Source organism: Fulmarus glacialis, unplaced genomic scaffold (genome assembly GCF_000690835.1).
Source record: "Fulmarus glacialis isolate BGI_N327 unplaced genomic scaffold, ASM69083v1 scaffold3111, whole genome shotgun sequence".
Classification (NCBI taxonomy): domain Eukaryota; kingdom Metazoa; phylum Chordata; class Aves; order Procellariiformes; family Procellariidae; genus Fulmarus; species Fulmarus glacialis.
Window position 1 is genome coordinate 4,523 of NW_009194489.1, and position 11,287 is coordinate 15,809.

The 11,287-nt window shown below is 41.4% G+C and overlaps 1 protein-coding gene across 1 annotated transcript; it reads right to left on the reverse strand.

The window, feature by feature from the left end:
- Positions 1-996: 996 nt before the first annotated feature.
- On the reverse strand, positions 997-3,580 carry LOC104084055 (carbohydrate sulfotransferase 5-like). Its single transcript, XM_009587765.1, has 2 exons — positions 3,534-3,580; positions 997-2,485 (listed from the first exon to the last, which is right to left on the reverse strand). The coding sequence occupies exon 2, from the start codon at positions 2,455-2,457 to the stop codon at positions 1,276-1,278; it is 1,182 nt and encodes a 393-aa protein (XP_009586060.1). The 5' UTR covers positions 2,458-2,485; positions 3,534-3,580; the 3' UTR covers positions 997-1,275.
- Between the last annotated feature and the right edge of the window lie 7,707 nt (positions 3,581-11,287).

Sequence of the window (11,287 nt, forward strand, 5' to 3'; positions counted from 1 at the left end):
TTCCCCCCCAAGCCACCTTCTCTCCAGGCTGAACAGTCCCAGCTCTCTCAGGCTTTTCTCACGTAAGAGATGCTCCAGTCCCTTTGTCACGATGGTGGCCCTTCACTGGACTCTCTCCAGTATGTCCATGCCTCTCTTGCATTGGGGAGCACTCATGTCCTACACCAGATCAAAGTAGTGGCACTGAGGAGCTTTTGTGCTCATCCTAAATGAGCTATAGCATGGTATTCTTCAATTAGCCCTAACAAGATTATCTGGTATCGATCAAACATGTACTGTCCACCCTGAGATGTGCTGTATTTAAAATAAAAAACCAAAACCAAACAAAACCCCCATACACAAGTGTCCATCTCTGCTATCAATGTTGTTTGAATTGATCACTTCCATACAGCAGTATAATCAATATGCAGATTTCCAAGGCACCTTAAATTTCTCAGTGACCTTCATTAACAACAACTTGTAGTTCTGAAGAGAGAGGATAACGGTATGAATCGCACTGCAGGAGCAACTGTGTGCCTACTCTGTGTTACAGCGTTAGAACACACAATTGGGGTGGCATTAATAAGCTATTTTCACAGTGACTCCGCTCAAAGTTTCTTTATCTCTTTTGCTTTTTGTACTCCATGTCAACATCGCATTCAAGTATCTGATTGCAAACTTTGCCATTCCAGGGAAAGCACTATGAAATCTATCAATAAATGAAGTTCCTGCTTAAACCTTTTACAACAGAACTGCTGCGGTTGCCCTAGCTCTTGGAGAACTTTTATGTTAAAATTAAAAACATCAAGAGAAGTCTAAAAGAAATACACAACTGCACAACAACTTTAAAGCAAAAGAAGAAAGTCAAGCGATTCTGGAAGAAAGTGAAGAAATTTAGTTTCTACTTTGTTCCATTTATACAAATTAAGAACTGAGATTCTTAAATATTTAAAGCATGAAAACAGAAGTGAACTATTATCAATTAACAAAGACATCTCTGACAATTCATTTTTTAATAGAAAGTACTTAAATTATATTTTTAAAACAATGCTGAGAACAGCACAGCTCAGCTGTAAATTTGCAATCTGACAAGTATCTTGCGGCATTTCTCAAGCTTTTTTTTGTTTTTGCGGTATAAGAAACGTAGAAAAACAACTCCTTCCATTACAGAAAAACAGCAGACAGGAAAACAGTTAAACTCATCAGCCAAGGATTTTCAAATTACCTATATGCTGCACAGTAGACAAATACTCAACCACCTACCCGCCCCCGCCCCGATCTCTCAAAAATAATGTCTCAGTGCTTTGGATTAAATGATGACCAACTGAATTGATTTTGTCGTCTTGGCAACACTAAATCCAATGACAGATCTCTTTGTTCTTTTTCTGAATCCACCAGCTGATAGCCAAGCATGTTTATAGCACCTTTGCAAACTTCCTGTATCTTCTTAATTTTCTGGAAGGAAAGAACATTTCTCCAGGCCTGTGAAACACTAACTGCATCTCGAGATGTGATTTTGAAGGCTTCTTTTTTTTTTCCTGGTCCCTGTCCATGTGTGATATTGTAGATCCAGCTTTTGAGCGTGGGGGTCAAACTAAGATCTGCAAATTTATACATTTCTGAGATTTCTGACAGTGGATCTCTTACCAGATCTTCAAAACGGATCATTAAATAGCGATCTTTAAGGAAATTAGGTGGTTTTAGAGTAGCTGTTTCATAAATCTGAACATGACTTCTACAAATCTCTTGCATTACTTTGTATTTGCTGTCTTCTACTTTAGTGCCATTGGTACTCAAAACAATTCCATTGTCACGGGCTAATGCTTTGACCGATTGTTCCCGTGACTTGACAACTGCCCTAGGGTCACGGACCAAGTGAATAATTTTGAGATTCAGGGATGGATCAGTGAGAAGGGGGTAGAGTACCTTCAAGTCAAAGAATCGAACCTCCTTGATGACAACATGGCTGTAAGTTTTACAGGCTTCCTCCACCTTGCTAAATGGGTACCGTCCACAAAGAGTCTTGCATGCCATTTCACTGGTTATGTCAGTACGTTGAAAGGAGTCACAAGCAGGAGCTGAACACAGAGCCCGACTCACTGCCCACTGGAAAAGATCGGATAAGTTTCTTTTCCAAGGCATGTAAGCATCAAATACAGACATGTCACACAGAAAGACCGACCTGACTAGATCCCTCACTGCCATGTGCAAAACCTTGGCACTGTTCTGGTACATCGTAACCCACACGTGCCATGCGGGCTCCATCAGGTAGAAGACGCTGGGGTGCTGGCTGAAAAGTTGACCGACAAAAGAAGATCCCGACCGCCAGGAGGAGAGAATGAGGATGTGGACTTGAGATGGTTTCTCCTCAGACTGAGGCATGAAGCTACTGTACCGGGCATACATGAAGAGTAAGAATCCAGTCTGAACCGTAACAAAAAGTATAACGATTGTGCTAGGAATCCGAATCCTTGCCATTCTCACCGAGGAAAAGCAAAAAAAAAAGCTGAAAAAGAGAAGGAAAATGCTGGTGAACCATTGCTCCTGTGACAACAATAATGATAAAACTTACACAATACAAACTCTTGCATTAGTAAAACCTTTCTTCAAATACGCATGTATGTATTTGGCACTATTTGCTTCCTTAATCAGTGGCACTGGGAGATGATCATCTGCACATGACAGGTGTCAGAAACTGAAAGGAAGTAACGTGTGACAGAAAGATCACAGCAGAAATAAGTTTGGAGCAAATGTTTGATGCTGAAGGAAACCTTGAGTTGATGCAGCTCAATTGTTGGAGAAAAAAAATCTACAAAATACACAAAGCCCTCAATCTGAATTCTGATAAACACTGCCAAGGGAAAAAAAACCTTTCTGAATTGCTCCACTGTATTTCCAGTTCAGTCTAACATTACAAGGGTTTCTATCCCTTAAAAGGAGCAGACGGGAACATCAGTGACTGTGGCTACCGAAATAAAAATCATCATCTTATCTAATGTGAGCGCTGTACCCTGCGATGACAGTAGGGCGCTACACCGATTGATGCTTGTGCACAACCCTCTATTTTCCAGATTGCACAAGATGGGTGAAAACTCGCAACCTGAAGCTGCATCTGGCCACAGATGTTAAAATGAAAAAGCAGGTGACGTGTGTCTTTGGGCTGGAGCGCATATACCCCATGACTGAATACCCTGAGTTTGCATTTAAAGAATTATCCATTTGTGAGTTAGAATTAGTCTGCATGTAACTCCTGGAAAATTTTAGGCATGTCGATCCCAAGTGGACTTCTGTTTTACTTTGAAGTCAAAGTTCAAGTCACATGCGCTCCTCACTCCTCAACTTTTTACTAGAGGTTTTTGGCACCTACCCCTTTGTGCTCTCACTTTTGCAGATTCCAGTTGTAAGCAGTCAATATACGTTAGCAGCCACGGTATTAGGAAAATAAGAATCCTTGTGTATGAAGATCATCTCAGGAGTTTCACATACAAGCATTTGCTATCTAGCTGCATTAAGACAATGTTTTTCTTGTTACAGTGAAAGGTACATACATCAACACACTCTGGACTCTTAAAAGTAAACAATGCAGACTAGTGAATATAGATACATACTCATTTGACATAACAAATGCATTAAGACCTTAGTGCTAGGTCTTAATGAAACATGAAAAAAGAGTATTAATTAGTACCAAAAGCTGAAATAAATGGTCAAATGAGAGAGATAGAAACGGCTCCTTCTGTTGCAGCTCCTTCCACTGCCTAAATGTCTCTTCATGATATAAAGGAATGTGTCTGATCTCAAATGAACACAATTTTGCTACTGAACTTTTATTTGTAAGCCAAGAAAAACAGCAGAAATATGAGCTGAGTAGGAAAAAGGAGTCAATAAAAGCATCTACTTTCGGGATCATACAGTATTTTGTAAGGAGAGTAAGGCAAATAAGTAAGGTACTAACTTGTTTGTGGAAGTTTTTCTCCCAAAGTACCATGCCTTGCTGTAAGATATAGAATCACAGAATCATTTATGTGGGAAAAGACCTTTAAGATCATCAATGTCAACTGTAAACCTAACACTGCCAAGTCCACTGCTAAATCATGTCCTTAAGTGCCACATCTACATGTCTTTTAAATACCTCCAGGGATGGTGACTCCACCACTTCCCCGAGCAGCCAGTTCCAATGCTTGACAACTATTTCAGTGAAGAAATTTTTCCTAATACCCAATCTAACCTCCCCTGGCGCAACTTGAGGCCATTTCCCCTTGTCCTATTGCTTGTTACCTGGGAGAAGAGACCGACCCCCATCTCTCTACGACTTCCTTTCAGGTAGCTATAGAGCGCGATAAGGTCTCCCCACAGCCTCCTTTTCTCCAGACTAAACCACCGCAGTTCCCTCAGCTGGTCCTCATAGGACCTGTTCTAGACCCTTCACCAGCTTCGTTGCTCTTCTTTGGATGCAAAGTTCTGTATACTCTTTACATCTGCTGTAGTTTATACCCACTCAGCTAAAAATGCCTTTTTACCATTTTATTATGTTCTCTACTTCACCATACAATCTGTTTCTGTAGCTTAGCAACAGCACTTATTTATCTCTAAAACTATGGTTATCACTGAGTTTTTAGTGGTGCCCACTGAGGCAAGGCCCTTTTCTCCAGTGGTTCCACATTCTCATCAACTCTGCGCAAATATGTGACATATGACTGCAACAGCACCTCCTAGGATGAAATCCATGGCCCCCTAAGCCTCTCTTGCGTAGTCCCATTGCTTATCAGATGCTCCGCCAAGCCGTTTCAGTCTGCTAGCCTGGAAGAAAGCTACCCGCTCGTTTTTCTTCACTTAGCTCTTTAGCACTCGAACAACTCAGCCCAGCACAGACCAGCACTGGAGCTGGAAGAAGGTAGGGAACAAAAGGGCATAGAAGGGAAGCCCCAGACCACGGCTGCCAACAGAACGCAGCTTAAGCCATGCACATAGGTCTTGAAATTAATCAGTATTATACCTTTTGACCACCTACTGCGTAATCATGTCACAAAATCATTTACATGGATTTTTCAGATGGAGTCATGCTAGGCCTCCCCTATGATTGGTCTCTCGAGCCTACTGGGTCGCTACTCGCATTACAGAAGCATGTAGCTAACTGCCAAGCTTACAAAATACAAATGAACAGTGAAAGGGATAAACCCACACAACTTCTGTGAAACAAACTAAAAAAAACCCCACATCTTTCTCATCAAGCTGCTACAATTCTTTTGTCATTTCAAAATAGTGACTAAAAGACCCTGGTTTGTCTCACGGAATCACAGAACCTTTGAGGTTGGCAGGCACCTCGTGTAGGCCATCTGGTCCAACCCGTCCCTGCTCAAGCAGGGCCACCTACAGCCAGCTGTCCAGGACCATGTCCAGAAGGCTTTTGAGTATCTCCAAGGTGGCAACCTCTCTGGGTAACCTGTGCCAGCACTCCATCACCCACACAGTACAAAAGTGTTTCCTGATGTTCATTTTGTGCCCACTGCCTCCGGTCCTATCAGTGGACACCACTGAAAAGAGCCTGGCTCCATCTTCTTTACACTCTCCCTTCAGATACTTATAAACATTGATAAGATCTCCCAGTATCAGCCACTCCTCCCATCAGCAAACCTGCTGAAGGTACACTCTTCCCCATCATCCAGATTCGTTAATGAAGATGTTTGCAGCCTTTCAGTACTTAAAAGGGGGCTTATAAGAAAGACAGGGACAAACTTTTTAGCAGGGCCTGTTGCGACAGGACAAGGGGGAACGGTTTTAAACTAAAAGATGGTAGATTTAGACTAGATGTAAGGAAGAAATTTTTACAAGGAGGGTGGTGAAACACTGGCACAGGTTGCCCAGAGAGGCGGTAGATGCCCCATCCCTGGAAATATTCAAGGTCAGGTTAGACGGGGCTCTGAGCAACCTGATCTAGTTGAAGATGTCCCTGCCCACGGCAGGGGGGCTGGACTAGATGACCTTTAAAGGTCCCTTCCAACCTAAATTACTCTATGAATCTATGTTGAACAGGACTAGATCCTGCACTGACCCCTGGGGTACACCACTTGTTACTGGCCTTCAACCAGACTTTGTTCCATTGACCACCACCCTCTAGGCCTGGCCTTCAGCCAGTTTTCAATCCACCTTCAGTCCGCTCATCCAGTCCATACTTCACCAGCTCCTCTATACAGTAACCTTTATTGTTTTCACTTCAAGATACCTTTTTTTTTTTTAAATAGCAAAATAGGACAAAATATATTTCCATATTCCTATCTGAGAGGATAGTAACAAAGTAACAAATATAACAGAGTGCTCATAAATAATCTTATTTTTCAGGGCCAGGTTCATAAGCAAATTCAAAGCCACGAAAAGAGCATACCTTTTTACAGGACCCAGATGTCAATACATTCATTCAAATCACTACTAATACATCCAGGCAGACAAGCATGGAAGTAGCCGGGTCTCCCCTCTCTGCTCTGGCAATGGTGTCTGGACAGCAAACAAATATGCCGCCAATTTTTGGCAGTGGGATGGGGGGGCGGAGTGTCTGTGGACCAAATACACTGTGAGTTGGCTTTTGTATTTTGCTGCACAATCAATATGAAAGCTGTACTTTAAAGGGAACTGAAGAATGACAGGTGTAGTCTGGACTATAAACTGATACCTCTGCACTGCACTAAACCATGAAATGTTAACTATGGAATTACTGGGCTCTTAGCGTAGCTCCAAGATCTCCTGATTGGGATCCCAACAAATTCTGACTCTATATGGGACCAACAACTTTTTTTAGAGCATCGTATTTTGCGTGCTAATTTGCCCACAATAAGACAATATAGCAGAATACAGTAAGGTGTGAAGATCAAGCACAAGGACAGTCAATGACCTCTGTAAAAGGAATACTGAAGTGACTATCACTCCTCAGCCTGGAAGAGAGGCTCCCTCGACAGGGAAATCATAACTGGCCTGGAGAGAGCAACTGCAAAAACACTCTCTCACGACTGCTCAGAACAGGAAAATTGGGAGAAATCAATTAAATGATCACTCACAACAAAACCTTTTTGCACAGTGTGTCATTAAAAATGTGAAACTCTGCCTCAAAATGGCAGCAAGAGTATACAAGAGTTCAATAAATGATTACATTGATTGAAAGTAATTAATGGAAGAAGAACCTCTGAAGGACTGTTAAATGCAAAGATGAGGCTACAGCTGGTGGCTTAGCAACTCCCTAAACTGTAGATGGCCCGAGGTATCTGCCTGCATCTGGGAGGTATACTAGGAGAAATTACATTTCCTGTACTATTTAACTTTTTCCCTAGCAATCCACTACTTGCTACTGTCAGAGCAAGATAGATAAACCTTTGGTTTAATTCAGCATGGCCATTCTTCATAGATAAAATTTGCCCCGTTCAAATAGTGAATTTTTGCGTATTATGTCACCAGAAGCACCTAGGAGTTTCTCTACGCTGTGAGGATTATCAGCAGTCTGCACTGACGCTTTGCCAAACAGAGGTGATGAAGGAATCTAAGCAAAAGTGGAAGAGCAGTTGCATTTGCTAATTCAAGGAGTTTTCCTGAAAGAGATTCTATGCCTGAAAGCCAGCCAGCCATAACTACCTCAAATCTTTTTCTTGTCTGCAAAATGTTAGCCATTTTCTGCACTAAGACTGCATTCTGCAGCTCCTCACAGTCTAACCCATTACATAGCTTTTAGAGATCCAATGATGCTTTTTAAAGAATTAATACGTTTCTACTCTAGCTACACAGAACTGCTGCTCCACTCTAATCGAGATCACTCTGCAGAAATGCAAACAGTAACTGTTCTTTACACGTTACTGGTGAGGTGTGGAGGAGTGAGGAACAAAAACATGTAGATGTCAAACCAAAAGCCAGTTTTTAAAATTCACATCTGCCTTGACTGCCTCTTGGACTTCTCCTTGCTCTGATTCCCACCCAACTACTGCTGCAGACAATACTGTGCCAACAAAAAAACAGCTAACATGAGTATTAGTCCATAATTTGGGTCTGAACTAGTCTGCCCACCATAAGCACCTCAAATAATATGTAAAACGACTGTAGCTAAAGTATTTCTCTACTCTTCAGTACGATATAAACTGCAAGAAAAAGTGAAGTATCAAAGTAAAGCAGTAAGTAGATACACGTTTTCAGTATGTAATATTTATCATCCACTCTTTTGGGAAAGTTGGGATGTTTCTAAGGAATATGCACGCACGCAGACACCACAAAAAAATGAATAACTACAACAAAATGAAGCATCTGTAAGAGTATTATCTCGGGCAGTTTCCAGTGCATGAGGCCAAATACTCATCCAGTTCACTGGATTTTCTCTGTAAACACTGCCTTTTATTTCTGCATTTCTCACACTGGGCAGTGTAATTCTATTTGCATGTAAATACCCTTTTACCATTTGCAATTGCATTCTGCAGTTAAGGTGCTTTCAGCCCGGGTTAAACTTACACCCCTTTAATGTGCAACTTTATAAGCCACCAAGCTCTTTCATGATTTTTGACAAATGTTAGCTGAGGCAGAAAGCAGCTCTTGAATACCCTGAAGAATCACCTTCTCATAAAGTTGCTGAATATATATATACACACACACACACACACACACACACATATATATTTTTAAATCTACTGAATAGATTACATGATATCATTTCCTTAATGATGAGGCACAGGACCTTGCGATACAGGCTGCTCCTCCTGATCCTCTCTCTATTCCATTGCAGGACTCACCAGAGGGTGCTGTTAAGCAAGCTCGCTCCTTCAGGCAGGCAATATGCCAAAACTTCATTAGTTACTAGGTGAAACACTAGTCTGTGACTGGCTTTGCATTGCCTTGCCTCTCTTTTTGCCATTGCCCTCCTCTTCCTCCGCCTACAGCTCCGCAGCACTACCTGCCTACCCCAAGCTCCCCTCTGGAGAGCTAAAAAGGGGCTTGTTCCAGCCTCCTTTCTTCCTTCTCTCCTTCACAGCAGTGCTTCCTTGTGGCTGCACCTGCCTGACCAGCGCAGGCCTGCTGACTGAAAACATGGGGGGAAAGGGAGAAGCACCAGAGGGGCCAGATGTCCTAATACTACGGCCACTTCAGCTGCCATCTCTGTGACAAAACCTTCTAGCACCTCCTCATCGACTGATGAAATCAGACAGACCAGAAGTGGCGAGGGAGATACAAGAGGCAGAAAAACAGACTGTGAGGAACATCAAGTTGCAGCACAGAGCACTCCGACACCTTTTGCATCTCTCAGCTGAGACGTTTCAAGTATTGCAATACTTGGTGGTATCACAATACACGTTTTTGTACATAATGAATACTGCTAAGCACGAATTATTTTAATAACAGTTACAACGCTATTCCTTTTCTGTGACAGCAGTATTACTTCTTTTGTGACACTATTTCCTCAGGGAGAGCTCTGGCAAACAGCAGAATAATCAAAAGTCTAATTCTAACAAATTCTTGAGGCAGAATCACCTCTTCACAAGCCAATGTAAATGTTCAAAATGTGATATGAAAAGCATCTGTGTATATGGTTTAGTTGACAGTCCTAAGTCAAGCTCTCTCACTGGGCTTGTCTGCTAACGGCTACTAATGGAAACACGATCCTGGACTAGATAAACCCTGGATCTGCCCCAGAATAACTATTCTTACATATTGTGCAAAGGTAATTAATTATACAAACTGGACCGCAGAGCAATGATTGTCTTCATCACCTAAACTGGCTCTGATAGAATGCTGAGCTGCAGGGCCACTGGCATCTGCCATTCCTTCCCAAAAGACTAGATACATTACAGAAAGCTATCCAGTTTTACCAGGCAGGGTGAAAATACAGTGAGTGGTAGTATTGATCCCAGAAAGCTTGTTTTCTAAACAGAGCGCATTTCAGACCCAGAATGGTAGAGAAGAATGGAGGAGGAAAGAAATAAATTGTGCAGTTGATGATCATTTAGCTCTTGCTTTTAGGGACTTCTAATTGTTTGTCAAGTAATGTTGGAAGTGAGTCATCAGATCTCTGCAGGTCAACACTGAAAGGAGCACAACTGCTCAGTGAACTTCCTTTCTGTACAGAATTCAACCTGAAGAGACCTAGTAAATTAACAAAAATTAACTCCATGGCCACAAAACAAAAAAAAGACCCTCCTATTACACTGCTCATTTTTTTCTGGGATATTAAAAAGACTGTAGAAAGACAGAAAGAGAGTGCCTCACGTTAGAGCTGTAAAGAAACACGGGCTCTCTTTGAGCTTGGGACAAAAGGCTGGGATGAAAGACTCCCTCAGAACAAACAGGTCTGGGTCTGTTGCGGGAAGACTGAAAAATCTGGCTGGAATAAAGCAAAGAACTGAAAACAACCAAGAGAAGAATTACAGGTACCTGCTCCCCTAAAAGGACTTCTGGGCAACAGAATCTTAGCTAGCTGTCAGTCTTCCCCGGCCATTTTGTGTCTGAGAACATTTCCAGCACACTTTCATTTAAAACAGCTTATGCAGCACTTTTAAAGCCAAAGTCTTTATAGGTTACACAGAAATTACTTCAACTTCCACAAAATGCAAAAATACACATTCAATTAATTTCCCAGATTGATCTCTTCCACTGAAGAATGAATACCTAATGCTTTATTATGTGCTCAACCTTTTGCTAGCCAAAAATGATTTTGTCCTGTATGCTTGTCATACACTAAATGCTGACTTTCAGGGCAGTCACATGAGCTGAATATAAATATCTGCTCAAAAAACTGAAACGCAGGAATGTGACAAAGCTGGTACAAGAAAAATGCACATCAATATTATTAGTAATTCTTGCTATAAATCACCTAACTGACAAAACGTCGCTTTCCAGTGTTCTTCCACAGCTAGAAATGACATACCTGCACAAGGCAAAAGCTTAATGTATCACCAACAATATGCAGAATGGTCTTTGAATGGGGAAAGAAAAAGTTAGTTTGGAGGGTGCTTTTTATAACCACTGGTACTTCAAAAAGAGTTAAAAGTCTTTCCAATAGCTGATCATTGCTAAATAGCTGAAAGAATTAATCAGCCTCTTAATTTTTTAATACAACAGTGAAACTGCAACAGAAATAATAAAAGTACAGTAAATGTACTGTAATCAGACATTTTGAATTCTGACATTACATTAGCATTTCAGCTGATCGTGTTAATTTAGCTTTTGAAAACGTACTTCCTTTTACAATCTAATGGAAAATGAGATTGGAAGAGTCACTTCCAGGTAATCATCAGGTTTAAATACTTCATAATACAGTGAAACATACCACGCATTTCATTATATGACCATA

Excerpts from the sequence above, each read along its gene's own strand:
- LOC104084055 (XM_009587765.1), bottom strand. The coding sequence starts at position 2,457 with ATGGCAAGGATTCGGATTCCTAGCACAATCGTTATACTTTTTGTTACG.